The sequence below is a fragment of the Malurus melanocephalus genome, unplaced genomic scaffold, assembly GCF_030028575.1.
Source record: "Malurus melanocephalus ecotype Western Australia unplaced genomic scaffold, MMel_1.1 scaffold_1186, whole genome shotgun sequence".
In the NCBI taxonomy this organism is placed as follows: domain Eukaryota; kingdom Metazoa; phylum Chordata; class Aves; order Passeriformes; family Maluridae; genus Malurus; species Malurus melanocephalus.
In genome coordinates, this window is record NW_026624418.1 from 20,346 (window position 1) to 33,644 (window position 13,299).

The 13,299-nt window shown below is 57.8% G+C and overlaps 4 protein-coding genes across 7 annotated transcripts in view; 1 reads left to right on the forward strand and 3 right to left on the reverse strand.

Annotated features, from left to right (window-relative positions):
- Positions 1-183, reverse strand: part of SARS2 (seryl-tRNA synthetase 2, mitochondrial) — a 4,389-nt gene extending 4,206 nt beyond the window's left edge. Inside the window, exon 1 of the mRNA XM_057387318.1 lies at positions 45-183. Coding sequence (XP_057243301.1) covers positions 45-183 — 139 coding nt within the window. The remainder of the gene's footprint in view (positions 1-44) is intronic.
- Positions 184-613: 430 nt separating this feature from the next.
- MRPS12 (mitochondrial ribosomal protein S12) lies at positions 614-1,449 on the reverse strand. The gene is made up of 3 exons (XM_057387316.1): positions 1,364-1,449; positions 1,198-1,256; positions 614-1,118 (listed from the first exon to the last, which is right to left on the reverse strand). The coding sequence occupies exons 1-3, from the start codon at positions 1,366-1,368 to the stop codon at positions 736-738; spliced, it is 447 nt and encodes a 148-aa protein (XP_057243299.1). The 5' UTR covers positions 1,369-1,449; the 3' UTR covers positions 614-735.
- Positions 1,450-1,747: 298 nt separating this feature from the next.
- PAK4 (p21 (RAC1) activated kinase 4) lies at positions 1,748-11,291 on the forward strand. Of its 4 annotated transcripts, XM_057387315.1 has the most exons (11): positions 1,764-1,828; positions 2,103-2,198; positions 3,677-3,768; positions 6,221-6,437; positions 7,513-8,028; positions 8,624-9,019; positions 9,382-9,515; positions 9,616-9,742; positions 9,828-9,953; positions 10,292-10,426; positions 10,505-11,291. In XM_057387315.1, the coding sequence occupies exons 4-11, from the start codon at positions 6,237-6,239 to the stop codon at positions 10,658-10,660; spliced, it is 1,791 nt and encodes a 596-aa protein (XP_057243298.1). In that variant the 5' UTR covers positions 1,764-1,828; positions 2,103-2,198; positions 3,677-3,768; positions 6,221-6,236; the 3' UTR covers positions 10,661-11,291. The 4 variants fall into 4 exon arrangements, with proteins under 4 accessions (XP_057243295.1, XP_057243298.1, XP_057243297.1 ...); XM_057387312.1 differs by lacking the exon at positions 3,677-3,768 and having other exon boundaries at positions 1,748-1,828; positions 2,138-2,198; XM_057387314.1 differs by lacking the exon at positions 3,677-3,768 and having other exon boundaries at positions 1,770-1,828.
- A 176-nt stretch (positions 11,292-11,467) lies between these two features.
- Positions 11,468-13,293, reverse strand: SYCN (syncollin). Its single transcript, XM_057387317.1, has one exon. It carries the CDS (start codon positions 12,348-12,350, stop codon positions 11,943-11,945), a length of 408 nt encoding a protein of 135 aa, XP_057243300.1. The 5' UTR covers positions 12,351-13,293; the 3' UTR covers positions 11,468-11,942.
- Between the last annotated feature and the right edge of the window lie 6 nt (positions 13,294-13,299).

Below are 13,299 nucleotides of genomic sequence, written 5' to 3' on the forward strand. Positions count from 1 at the left end.
GGAAGGGGCAGCCCTCGCCGCCCGAGTCGCGCCCCGCCGCCTACGTCGTGTGGAAATCCGAGGTAGGCACGCCCGCCCCCGGGGGACGGGCACCCGCCGCGCCGCCCTCGCCCCCGTGGTCCCGCGCCGCCCGCCCGCCCCGGCCCCGCGCCGCACCGCCAGCAGCGCCCGGCACGCCGCCATCTTGGGCACCGGCGCGCGACTGGTGCGTATGACGTAGGGGAGGAGCCGGGGGCGGTGCAGAACACGCGCCCGGACTGCGCCCACCCGGGCAGCTCTGGCCACGCCCCCGGCCTCAGACTCGGAGCGCTCCGGCTTTGGTGACCCCAATGACACTCTCCAGGGCGATCTCAGTGAAACCGCGGTGCCCTTCTAGTGCCCTGAGCTGCTCTGTCCGAGTCCTTAGATACTCCGCCGGACTCTTCCCAGGGCCTTCCAGTCCTCCCTACTGCCCTCCCAGCCACTTAACACTGCCCCCAGGACTCCTTCCACTGCGCACCACCCCTTCTAGGTCCACCAAAGGCCCCTTCCCAATGCCTCCTGTCTCTCCACCATACTTCCCAGCACCGTACAGACCCTTCCCAATACCTCCATCAACACTCCACACCACAACCCACATCAACTCAAGTTTTAATTCAAACAACAAACGCCCAGGGCCAGTGTGTCCCCCACCTGGGGACCCTCACCCCGGGCTGGTCATAGTCCAGGAACCCCCCCCCCCACGAGATCTCCCCCTCATTTCTTCGCCTGCACGTGGGCACAGTCGTACTTCCCGCGTACGATGGTGAGTTTGACGCCGGGCAGGTCCTGGGTGCGCCCACCCTGCACCAGCACCACGTGGTGCTCCTGCAGGTTGTGACCCTCACCRGGCACGAAGGCGATCACCTCGCGGCCGGTGCTGAGCCGCACCCTCACGCAGCGGCGGTTGGCCGAGTTGGGTTTTTTGGGCTTTCGGATCAGGTTTTTCAGCACCACCCCTTTAATTTGGGGGCGGCCGAGAGTGGGGCCCGGTTTGCGGGGAGGGGGAGCGGGACGGCCGCGACGATGCATCTGGTTGAGCGTGGCCATAGCGGCGGATGGAGGAGGGGGCGGCGGCGACGGGAGGAGCAGCCCCGGACCTGCGGGGGGGAACATGGAGAGGGGTCAGGGGGTTTTGGGGGAGCGGCGGGTTTGGAGATGGGGGGATGATTTACGCACTGCAGCGGGGCAGCGAGGCCACGGCCCTGAGCACGGCGCGGAGCGACATCTCCGAGACTCTGAAGGGAGAACGCACGGTCAGAACTGCCGGGGGAGGGCACTGGGGACCAGGTGGGAGTGGAGCGAGCGGAGCCGCCACGCTCGTCTCAGTGCGCCGCCATCTTACCCCATCCGAGCGCACCGCGCTGCGATTGGATAAAGGGAAGGCAACTCTCCGTGATTCGTGCGGTAACTGCTCAGACTATCACTAAATCCCGCCCTAATCGCTGGTGGATCACAGTGCGGAGACCCGCCCCCTCAGCAGCGACGTCCATCTTAGATCCCGCCCCTCCCGCCTTGACCCCCTCCTCTCCTGTCTTAAACCCCGCCTTTTTTGTCATGAATCCCGCTTCTCCCGCCCTAAGCCCCACCTCAAAACGCCTTCCCCGCCCATATTCGGCTCCTCTCCGCCCTAGGCCACGCTTCTTATCCATATTCGGTTCCACGTACACCTCCCCTTGCCCATATTTAGCCCGACACGCCCCTGTCGTTCATGTCCCCACCTCTTGGGGCAAGGTCTGTCGCCGCGGCGACGCGGGCGTGGGAGGACCCGGATGTGGCTCGATCCCAATATGGCGGCGGCAACGGCCGAGTGAGGCCTGGGGGAGCTCGGGGTGGGGGCTGAGGGCGCTCGGGCGGGATTTGGGGGATTTCGGGGGAATCTGGGGTTTAGAGACCCACCGCGGCCAAGGAATTTTGTGGTAATGGTGGGAGGCTGGGGGTGGATTTGAGGGGGAATTGGGGGCCCCCGCATCACCGGGGGGGGCGGCGGCAACAGCCTTGGGAAACCCTGGAATTTGTGGAGAGCCTCGGGATATGGATCTAACGTCCCCCGCCCTAAAAACATGCTAAATGGCGCGGTTTAGGGTCATCCTGAGGGAATTCCGTTCTTCCCGTGCAGCCCTTTTCCCGGAAGACTCGGAATGCGGAGCTGAGGGAGGAAAGTTTTCCCTTTCTGGAAGGTAGGAAACGTATCCGAAAATAATTTCCAGAATTCTTCATTCCAAGGGGTGTGGCGGTCTCCTCCTGACGCTCCCACCCGGCCCCAGAGCACTGGGGTGGATTTTTCCAGCGTTTCCTGTGCATCTGGGTCAGGAACTCCAAGGCACACGGCCATGGGATTCCTCAACGATGTCCTAGCTCCTCAAAAACAGTGTTTTTTTCCCCCATTTTTGGCGCAGTAGTAAGGGAAATTGCCGTTCCCAATGTTTTTGTGGTGTTCCTTTCACCGTTCCTCAAAGGAAAAGAAGAAAAAAAAAACAGGAAAAGCTTCTGGATTTGGGTTTTTAGATGTGTTTTCCTCATAATTTAGTTAATTCTGTAATAAGGAGTGGTGGGATAGAGGGACTGACCTGGGACAGGTGTGGAAATTTGGTTCATGGGAAATATTCAGATGTGGAAAAGATCCAGCAATCCTTAGGAAATGGCCAAAAACTTCACTCTCCCGCCATTCCCTTTTGGGGTTTGGGGGTAAAAAGTGGAAATTTGGTCTCCAGCATCTCGTTGGTGGCTGCAGATCAAGCATTAGGGTTTTGCTCTGGGTTGCTCAGGAATTGCTCTGGGTTTTCCAACCTAACCCGTTCCCATGACTTTAATCAATCTTTTAATTTATTCATCCCTCTGGGATGAAACCTGGGTTCCCTGGAGCCCTGGGAGGGTTGTCTGGAGGTATTCCTGAAGCAGCCTTCAGGGAGGGATTTGCTGTTTTCTTGGATTTTGGTGAACTGGATCTTTATGGATGGACAGGATTACTGATTAACTGGATCATCATTCATTGGCCCTCCCTTTGCCCCGGGGTGGAGATTCCCAACGTTCCTCCCTCCCTCTCCCTGCACTTCCAGTCTCTTCCTGCTTCAGGAAAAAAGTTGAATTCTGCCAGAATTCCTCCTTTTCGTTTCTTTTTGCTTTTCTCTTCTCCTCCTTTGTCTCTCTCCTTTTCTGACTCTTTCCTCCTTTCCCTCCTCTCTGCCTTCCTCCCCCTTCCCTCCCTACCTGATTTTCCTAGCGATCACAGAAGCTTTGAGCTGTTGATTCCCTTTTCCAGAGAGTTTGGATCTCCCGATTCCCTTCCCAGAATTTTTCCCTGAAGGAGGAAATGATCCCCATTTGGGGGACCTTTGAGCTTTCGAGGCTCCTTGTGGATCACGAGATTCCAGGAATTCTGGTATTCTTCCTGGAATTCCGGTATTCCTGGAATATCATCCTCCTCCTCCTCCTCCTCCTCCTCCTCCTCCTTCTCCTCCTCCTCCTCTGGCAGATCCAGTTGGGCCAGTCCGACTCACCTTTCCCGGCCAGAACACTTTGGTCCCAGCCTTCCCGGCCTCCGTTTCCCTGGGAATGTGACCCCACTGCAGGGAATCTCGGGATTCCAGCCCAGGGAATTCACCCATAGGTCGGGGACCCACCTGGTGATGCTTCCGGGGTTTTGGCTTTTTTTAAGGAAAACAACATCTCGGAGCAACCCCAACACACTTCCAGCAGGATCTGCCTGGGATTGGGAATACTTGCTTTCACCTATTCTGCCAGAATCCCGTGAGTTTGTGGGATGCTATGATCTGTCCCTGCTTTGTTAAGGAGCTGGTTCCCAAGGATCCTAAATTATAACCAGGGGCTCTGAAGGTGGAAGCTTTTCATGGAAGATGTGAAATTGGAGGGTATTGAGTCTCTTCCTATTCTGGCTGACACCAGTAAAATAATTCCCCAAAAGAAAAAGAAAAAAAAAAACAGCTCAGGGATTTTTCAGTGGAGACTTTGGCTCTTCCTGTGTCCTACCAAAAGGATCAAATCTAGCGTGAGCTCAGGATTTGGGGAAATCTAGGGGGAAAAAAGAAGAGGAATAAGCAGTGGGAATACAAGGTCAGTTTTTCATCTGGTGGAATTTTCTCACCACGTCCCCCAAAATGGGATCCCGGGAAGGCTCCAGAGCAGGTAGTCCCTAGGAATCCCCTTGGGATCAGCCCCAGATCTCCCTGGGAGCTCTCCCCAGATCTCTGGTCTTCCCTGGGCTCTCTGGTTCCATAGGGGCCAGGTTGGAATTTTAGGGGAAATGGGGCAATTTGGGCCAAAGAGAGGAGTGATGGAATGGATGGACCGGCTCCACCCAGGGGAAAAAAAAAAGGGCAATATTGGAATTTAGAAAGCAGGATGAAGCCAAATGCCACGTCTAGAATGCAATGATGCCAGCCTGAGAATTTGGTTTCCTAAAATTCACCCAGCTCCAGACTGAACACTCTGAAATTTGCTGAAAATCCCATTTCAATCCCTTCCTGGGCACTCTCCTGCTCAGTAACATGAGATTTGCTTGGATTTGGGGTTTATGGGAGGGCTGGAAACACCTCTGTGTGCTTTTTTCCCCCTTTACTTTTCCCTTTGTTTTTCATCTTGAGGGTGTCAGCATGATTCCCACCAGGACACAGGCAAAATACCACTGGTTTGGGGGGAATTTGAGGAATTTTGTGGGCAATTCTAGGGAAAATAGGAGAACAATCTGCCTGGTGTGGACTTGATTCCTTGTTTATTGGTGACTAATTAAACCCCTCTGAGATCCCAGGACTGCAACCTGGAAAAGGGTGAGGAATAAGGAAGACAGGGTTCACTTCCTCCTGCCCCCCATCCCATACTCTGGAATTCTTCAGAATACCTCTGCCCTCACCATGTGCCCCCAATTTTTCCCCAACCATCCCAAAAGAAAGGGGATTTTGGGTGTGAAATCAGGTGGATTTGATGTCTAGAGGCCCTGGATGCTTCACCTCCCCAATGTTCTGGCTGACCTGGATCACCCTTGGATATTTCCCATGGAATTCCCAGCAGGAAAAGCCCAGATGCAGCAGATATTAATCCTCCTGCTGCAAATTCAGTTGCGATTTCCCCAAACCTGGAGAACTTTCCATCCAAAAATGTGATTTTGGCAATCCAGGGAAGATTCTGGTGGTGTTCTAGAAAAGTGGAAGGACTAGAATGAACAGGGAAAATGGAGAATATATGGAATTCTGACAGTTTTTCACTGGGGTCCAATTGGAGGAGGAGAAAAACTTCCCTAATGGATCATTGACTTAAGGAGAAAACCTCAAAGACTGGGAAAAACGGTGAGAAAACTTTGGAAGCAGTGGGATTCTGGAGTCTGGAAAATGGTGTTAAGACAAGGAGCCAGAAAAAAAATGAGAGGAAACAGCAGGAAATTGACACCGGGAAAAGCAGCGGAAGTGGGAAAAAGGGACCCGCCCAGGATCCGCAGGACTTTGGGGCCTTTTCTAGTGGGATTTGTGGCTTCACTGGGATCACATTTCCAAAATCCTCCCAGCTCAACTTGTCCTGGGCCTGGAAACTGCAGGAAATACATGGAAAAGCAAGGAATTAATACAGCCAGAATGCTCAGATTGTGCCCCAGATCAATAATCACACCACCGGGATCCCAGAAAAAGGGGGTTGTTTTGGCTTTTTGCAGTGCTTCAAAGCTGTTTCATCTGTTTGTTAGTCCAGATGAGGTAATCAATGGATTAATCTCATTTCTGAGCGGGAATTTCTGGCACTCCTGGTGTTTCCAAGCTTGGAATTAGGGAAAAATGGGAAGTAATTGGATTAAAGGTGGGGATGTTGGACAAAGTGGCCAAGGGATGGGTAAAAAATCATTCCAGCAATGGGATTTTGGGGGCTGATCCCATCCCCACACAATGCATTTCATCCTGACAGTGTTTTCCCGTTTACCTTATTATAATGCTGCAATTTTGCATCTGATCCCATCCATCCCAAGGCATTTCATCCCAACAACATTTCCAATTTATTTCATTCCAATGGTGGGATTTGGAGGCTGATCCCCTTCCCAGTGCCATTCCCCATGGTAATGCTGGATTTCAGGGGCTGTTTCTGTTCCCAATGACATTTCCCATTGTAACTCTGGATATTGAGGGCTGATCCCATTCCTGATGAAGTTTCCCCTTTCCCTCATCCTAACGCTGGGATTTTTGGGGCCTGATGCCGTTGCCAGGAGCACATCCCAGGCCATGTTCTCCAAGAAGAAGAAGCGGGTGGAGATCTCGGCGCCGTCCAACTTCGAGCACCGGGTGCACACGGGGTATGACCCCTCGGAGCAGCGCTTCACGGGACTGCCCCGTCAGTGGCAGGGCCTGCTCGAGGAGTCCGCTCGGCGCCCCAAACCCCTCGTGGACCCCGCCTGCATCACTGCCATCCGCGGGGCCCACAAGGTGCGGAAAACTGGGAATATTGGGAATTCAGGGAGTTGTGGGGTGGGAAGGGCATGGCTGGGTCACCGTTCTGGGTTTGGAGGAGGCAAAGCGGTTCTGGGCACTCTTTGGGGTTGAATTGGGGGCAGTTTGAGGATCTTGGAGCGAGAAAATTATGGGATACTTCAATGTTCAGGGAGAATTTGGGGGCCGTGGAGCAGGTAGGGAGTTGCTGGCCACTCTTGGGGGTCAAAAAGCCAAACTGGGGGGAATTTGGTGGTCACAAAGCAGGGAGGTGGGAGCTGGGTCCCTGTCCCCTTCCTACCTCCCTAAAATTGGGGAGTCATGGACCAGGGGATTTTGGGATCATGGAGCAGGGAGTGGGGAGGCAGGGGCTTACACAGTCCCCAGGACAGGTTTGGGGGAATTTGGTGTCTTGCAGTACGTAAGGGGGTCCTGGATGCCCTTTAGGGTCAAACTGGGAGGAATTTGGGGGTTCTGGGGCAGGGAATTTCAGTATAATGGATCAGAGAGGCTGTAGATGGGTCCCTACCCCTTTCCCACCCTCCCAGAAAACCTAATTGGGGGCAATTTGGGGATCATGGAGCAGGGAGGTGATGGTTGGATCCCCCAGGACAGGGACCACCCAGGTGAGACTCCCTCCCCACACCTGGAACCAGCCTATCCCATTGGAACTCAGGATCATTCCCACCTGATTTCATCCCCATTGTGTTTATTCCAATTTGTTTAAGGCTCCAAATCAGTGACCCCTCATTCCCACAGCCCCCCCATTCCCACATCCACCCATTCCCACCTCAGTTCTGACAGTTCAGTTACCCCAGTTCCCACCCCATCAAACCCCCCAGTGTTTTGGGACCTTCCTGGTCGTTGAGGCGGAACCCCAATCCCCGGGGGGCAACCAGGAATCATTCTGGGATCTGGGACAGTCCCCGGAGGGATGCTCCAGCCAAGCCACTTCCCCTCTGCCTGTCCCGCCATGCCCCTGCAGCCATTCCATGTCATCTTTCTGTTGTTTTTTTCCCCTTCTTTCCCCTGTTTTCCCCTGTATGTTCCCCCCAACCCCCACTTCCCGCAGCCCATTGTGCGTGGCTCCAAAGGGACCCGGGATGGCACCCCTGGGGGCCGGGACGGGACCCTGGCGTGGCTCCTGGATGAGCTAGAGGCCGTGTCTGTGACCCGCTCCAACTCCCTGCGTCGGGACAGCCCCCCCTGCCCCTCCCGGCACCTCCCTAAGAACGGCCTGGCCCCGGGGCTCCCCCATTCCCACCCGGAGCCTGGCAAGAGCCGCCACCACCATGGGGACGCGGAGCCACGACCTCCCCAGACCCGGGAGCGGGAGGACCCCAAAGCTGCAGCTGGGCGGGAGCCCCCCCACCCCTCCGGGGGTCGCCCCAAATCCAGCTCAGCTGGAGAGGGGCCCCCCCGGCCCCCACCCCGTGAGCAGCGCCCACTCTCAGGGTCTGACCTGCGGCCCCCTGAGATTCCCGGCGTTCCTGGCGCTCCCGGAGTGGGGCTGAAGACGGCGCCCGGACGCCCCTTCCACACGTACCCCCGCGCCGACACCGACCCCAGCCGGGGGGGCAGCGCCCAGGTAAAGGGGTGCCCCCAGGCTCTTCCTCATCTTCCTTTTCCTCTTCCTGCTCTTCTTGCTCTTCCAGAGCCAGTTCTCTGCTCTTCTTCTTCATGGCTTCCTGTGCTCCAATGCTGAGATCAACAGCAGCTTCCTTCCCTGAGGTCACATCCTTGGCTCTGGAGCTGTTTTCTCTTCTTCTGCTTCCTCTTTCTCGCTCTGCTTCTCCTGTTCTTCCTCAGAAGCAGCTTCTCTGCCCCTGTTCCTTGCAGCTTCCCAGAATTGGGGTGTTTGGGGGTTCTCCCCTGCCCAGTGCTGCGTCCTCAGCACCAAAACAGCTTCCTCTTCCTTGCTCTGCCTCTTCCTTTCCTCCTCCTTGGAAGCAGCTCCTCTGCTCCTCTTCCTAACAGCTTCCCGTATCCCAATAAGAATCGGGGCATCCTGAAGGCCACCGACTCTGCACTTCCTTCCTGGTGCTGTGACTGTGGCTCCGGTGTCTCTTCCTCTTCCTTCCTCAAGCCTTTCCCTCTGACCTCTGTCCAGAGGCCCTGGCACTGGCCCCTGACATTCCCATGGGAATTCCAGGGGCTGATGCCCCTCTCCCCTGTCCCCACAGGCCGAGCACCGCCCGGGACGCCTGCAGGAGGTCACCCCCAATGGACCGGTCCCCACCGGTGCTCCCAGTGCCTCCCACGCCCCTGGCCCCCCGTGCCCTCCCAAAGCCCTGGAGCCGCCTCCCCCTGCCCCAGACCCCGCAGCCCCACGTCCCTCTGGCCCTGCTCCTGCCCCGTTGGGGGGACCCCAGCGTGTGTCCCATGAGCAGTTCCGGGCAGCGCTGCAGATGGTGGTGGACCCTGGCGACCCCCGCACGTACCTGGACAACTTCATCAAGATTGGCGAGGGCTCCACGGGCATCGTCTGCATTGCAACTGTGCGCGGCTCTGGCAAGCTCGTGGCCGTCAAAAAGATGGACTTGCGCAAACAGCAGCGGCGGGAACTGCTCTTCAATGAGGTGAGGGTGGGGGGCAGTCCTGGGGACTTGGGGGTCCCCCTTGAGAGCCTTGGGGACCTTTGGAGAGACTTGGGAAAACTTGGAGACACTTGGGAAAACTTGGAGAGACTTGGGGACCCTTTGAGAACCATGGAGACCACTAGGCAGATTTGGGGATGGCTCAGAGACCCTTAGAGACCCCTACAGATCTCAAAGACCCTTGGGGACTTCATAGAGGCACTTCAGAGACCCTTGGGGAAGCCCTGAGAGCCCCCTCAAAGCTCCTGAAGGACCGCTTGGTGACCCACTGGGGATGTCCCAATGCCCTGGGGACCCTCTGTGGACAGTCCCAGGGTGCCACCCTTGTGTCGTCCCCTGCCCAGGTGGTGATCATGCGGGACCACCAGCACGAGAACGTGGTGGAGATGTACAACAGTTACCTGGTGGGTGACGAGCTCTGGGTGGTCATGGAGTTCCTGGAGGGTGGTGCCCTGACCGACATCGTCACCCACACCAGGTGACCAGGCGGGACAGGGGTGGCAGAGGCGATGGGTGACTGAGCTGACAAGGGGGGAGTGACAGAGGTGACAGGGGCGATGACAGGATGCCGTACCCAGGATGTCCGAGGAGCAGATTGCAGCCGTGTGCCGCTCTGTGCTGCGGGCGCTCGCCGTGCTCCACTCCCAGGGCGTAATCCACCGTGACATTAAGAGCGACTCCATCCTTCTCACACACGACGGGCGGGTAGGAACCCCCAAAAATCCCTCCCAAAACCTCCACCCTGGATCCTTTGGGATTCTGCCTCGACCAGCCCTGGCCCCATTGGCAGGTTAAACTCTCAGATTTCGGGTTCTGCGCCCAAGTGAACAAGGAGGTGCCACGGCGCAAGTCCCTGGTGGGCACCCCCTACTGGATGGCCCCCGAGCTCATCTCCCGCCTGCCCTATGGCCCTGAGGTGTGTCTGAGGGCTTGGGGGAGTTTAGGGGGTCCTGGGGTGCTTTAGCGGGTGTTTAAGGTGGGTTTCATGGGTGTTGGGGTGGGTTTAGCAGGGTTGGGGAGGGTATGTGGACCCCCAAGTTCATCTCCTGCCTTCTTTACCACCCTGAGGTATGTTATGGGGGGTTTGGGATGGGTTTAAGGGTAGCTGGGGTGGGTTTGGGGAGCACATGGTGAGTCTGGGATGAGTTTAGGGGTGCCCAGCATGTGTGGAAGTACCAAGGGTATGTTTGAGGGGCTCCAGGTGGCCTTCTTTCCAAACCCCCCTTCATTTTTGTGGTTTCACTTCCCCCGCAGGTAGACATCTGGTCCCTGGGGGTGATGGTCATCGAGATGGTGGATGGGGAACCCCCTTATTTCAACGAGCCCCCACTCAAAGCCATGAAGCTGATCCGGGACAACCTCCCACCCCGGCTCAAGAATGGCCACAAGGTGACTGGGGAGAGGGTGTACCCGTTTTCTGGGGACTGCCAGGGGGCATCTCACAACATCCTTTCCATCCCTCTCCAGGTGTCACCATCGCTGAAAGGGTTCCTGGAGCGGATGCTGGTGCGGGACCCGGCACAGCGGGCGAGTGCCCCAGAGCTGCTCCGCCACCCATTCCTGGGTGTCGCGGGCCCCCCTGCCTGTATTGTACCCCTCATGCGGCAGCACCGGCTGCGGTGAGACCCCCCCACCCTGGGGGAGACTCCCTGGACCCCCTTCTGCGCCTCCTCCTGCTCCTTCTCCTCGGCGCCACCCCCAAACTGGAGCAGGACTGGGATGTTCCTGGAAGGCACTGCTGGGGGGTGCTGGCCCCCTGACCTGTACTACTGAGCTGGGGACCCCACAGCAGAGATTTGAAGGGGTAGCTGCCATCCCAGAGTTTTGAGGGTGCAGGGGCTCATCCCGGTGCCCCCTGCCTTTGGGACCCATTTTGGGGCATTTTCTCCTTTTTTTGTTTCTTTTAGCCCCATCTTTTCTATTCCCCTCAGGCAACAGGGTATTGCCCCCCTACATCTCCATGACGGGGGGTCCCCAAAACTACAGTCCCCTTCCTCCCCCCACCACAACACACCACACTACTGATTCGGGGTGTGTCCCCCCTGCCCAGACCCTCCTTGCCTTTGTTTTGTTTTTGTTGATTTGGGATTTTTTTCTGTTGGTCCCTTCCACGAAAACTCCCCCCTGCCCCCACAGTCTTGTTTTTTAACGAAGTGATATTTATATGGTCGGGTTTTGTACTGCACAGGACGGGGGGCCCCTGGGGGGACATGGGGGACCCCCCCCAAATTACATGTGTCCTTTTGGAACACCACCAAGTGCTGTGTGGTTTTTTGGGGGAGTGGGTGAGTACACAGCAGGGGCCACTTCCCACATCCCCATGGGGTAGAGGGCATGGGGAACCCCTTCTCCCATCCAGAGACCCACTGGGGGGGCTGGGGACCCTCCCCAATAAAGGACCCCACAGGCAGGAGCTGCTGCTGCCTCAGGGCTTTATTGACTGCACAGTGGGCGGCAGGGGGGGTGCGGTTGCATCGGCCTACGGGACACGCAGGTTCCATAAGGGGCATTGTCCTTGGCGTGGCTTGGCCCATGTTGACTCACGTTGACAAAGGCTGACTTGCTTGGCCCGGCTTGGCATATGTTGGCCATCAAGATGGTGGGTCCTGGCCAACATTAGCTCATGTTGATTTGTCTTGGCTACTGTTGGCTCGTGTTGGCCCGTGTCAGCTCGTCTTCGAGCTCACATCGGCATCTCTTGGCCAACTTGGGCATGGTTTGGCCCACGGCTCATCTTGAGCTGTGCTGCCTCACAGTGACCCATGCTGGCACGTCTTGACCCACACCGGCTCACGTTGATCCACACCAGCTCACGTTGACCCACGTTGTCTCACGGCACCTCTCATTGCCTGGCCTCAGCCCCCACTCCCCGGCACTGCCCCCGCTGCCTGCCCCGTGCTGCCACTCACTTGCAGGTGCAGTAATAGCCCCGGATGGCATCGTTCCAGTCCCCGAAGAGCCCCCGGCGCACCTCCTGCAGCCGCGGCCAAGCGCCAGCACTGAAGCGTCGTGACTTGCCCTTCTTGGCTTTGCGCGACCACACGGTCAGCTCGCATCTGGTGCCCACCACGAGGGAGGAGGCGCGGGCAGACCAGCCACGGGGCATGTAGGGCGCGTCGCTGCCCGGTGGCACCACCAGCACCTCCCCGGCGCAGCACTGGTCGTAGTAGGGGCTGTTGTCAGCATAGAGCTGGGCGCACACCCGCGTGCCGTTGGCAGGGCGCAGGTCAGCAGCCGTGGGGCACTGGGCGTCTGCCCGCTGGCCCAGCATGGCCACCGTGGCCACCAGCGTGAACAGCAGTGCTGACACCATCGCTGTCACCTCCTGGGCTCCGTCAAGGCCTCCGCGTTTGCTTATAGCCCAGCCCAAGGCCAGGGGGTGAGGCCTGCCTGGGAGGGGACCCAGGTGTGCAGCAGCTCCTCGGGAAGGGACACAGGTGTAGGGGAGGCCTCAAGGTCTGCAGGTACCCCCACCTTCCCCCACCATGAGAAGGGACACAGGTGTGCTGGGACCTCCCCCTGGCTGTGCCCTCTGTATGAGAGGGGCCAGGACCCCCCAGATCTAGCCTACCCCAAGGCGGGACACGGGGTTGGGATTTGCCCAGTCTCTGCAGCCCCCTGCAGGAGGGGCCCAGGTGTTGAAGACCACCCCCAAGAGAGGCCTCAGGTGTTGCGGACCCCCCACCCCAGGGCAGGCTCCAGGTGTTGTGTCCCATCCCACCACATGGCAAAGGACCCAGGTGACCTCCCCGGCCCCTGAAACCTCACAGTGGCCTTGGGGAGTGGGGAGGAGCCAAGTCAAGGTTGGGGCCCAGGTGCTCTGTATGCGAATGAGGGCATAATTAGTTGGGTCTTTTGCTGATAAGCTATACCCCCTATTTGCATATCCAGGATCCCAGTCCTGGACCCACTGAGCTCCCTCCTCCCCCGACCCGTGACGGGTCCTCATGGCAACTACAGGGGGTGGGGAATTGCACCTCATTAGCACAGTCCAGACCTGCCCATATTGTAGGGTGGGAAGAACAGATGGGGTGGGGGAGGCTAGGGAGAACTCGTATGGGCTGCCCCGGTCCCGGGCAGAGACCMCCCCCCCCCCCCAGTCAGAGTCCACCCTAAACTGAGAGGGACCAGCTCCCCCCATTCACATACGCGTTTCTGCCCCAGGGGGCCACAGGTTTTTAATGTAAAAACTCGTGTTAAACACTGCGGGGGGGCCCGAGGGGGGCGGCTGGTGGGGGAGTGGTTTTTTGGGAAAGGGGAGG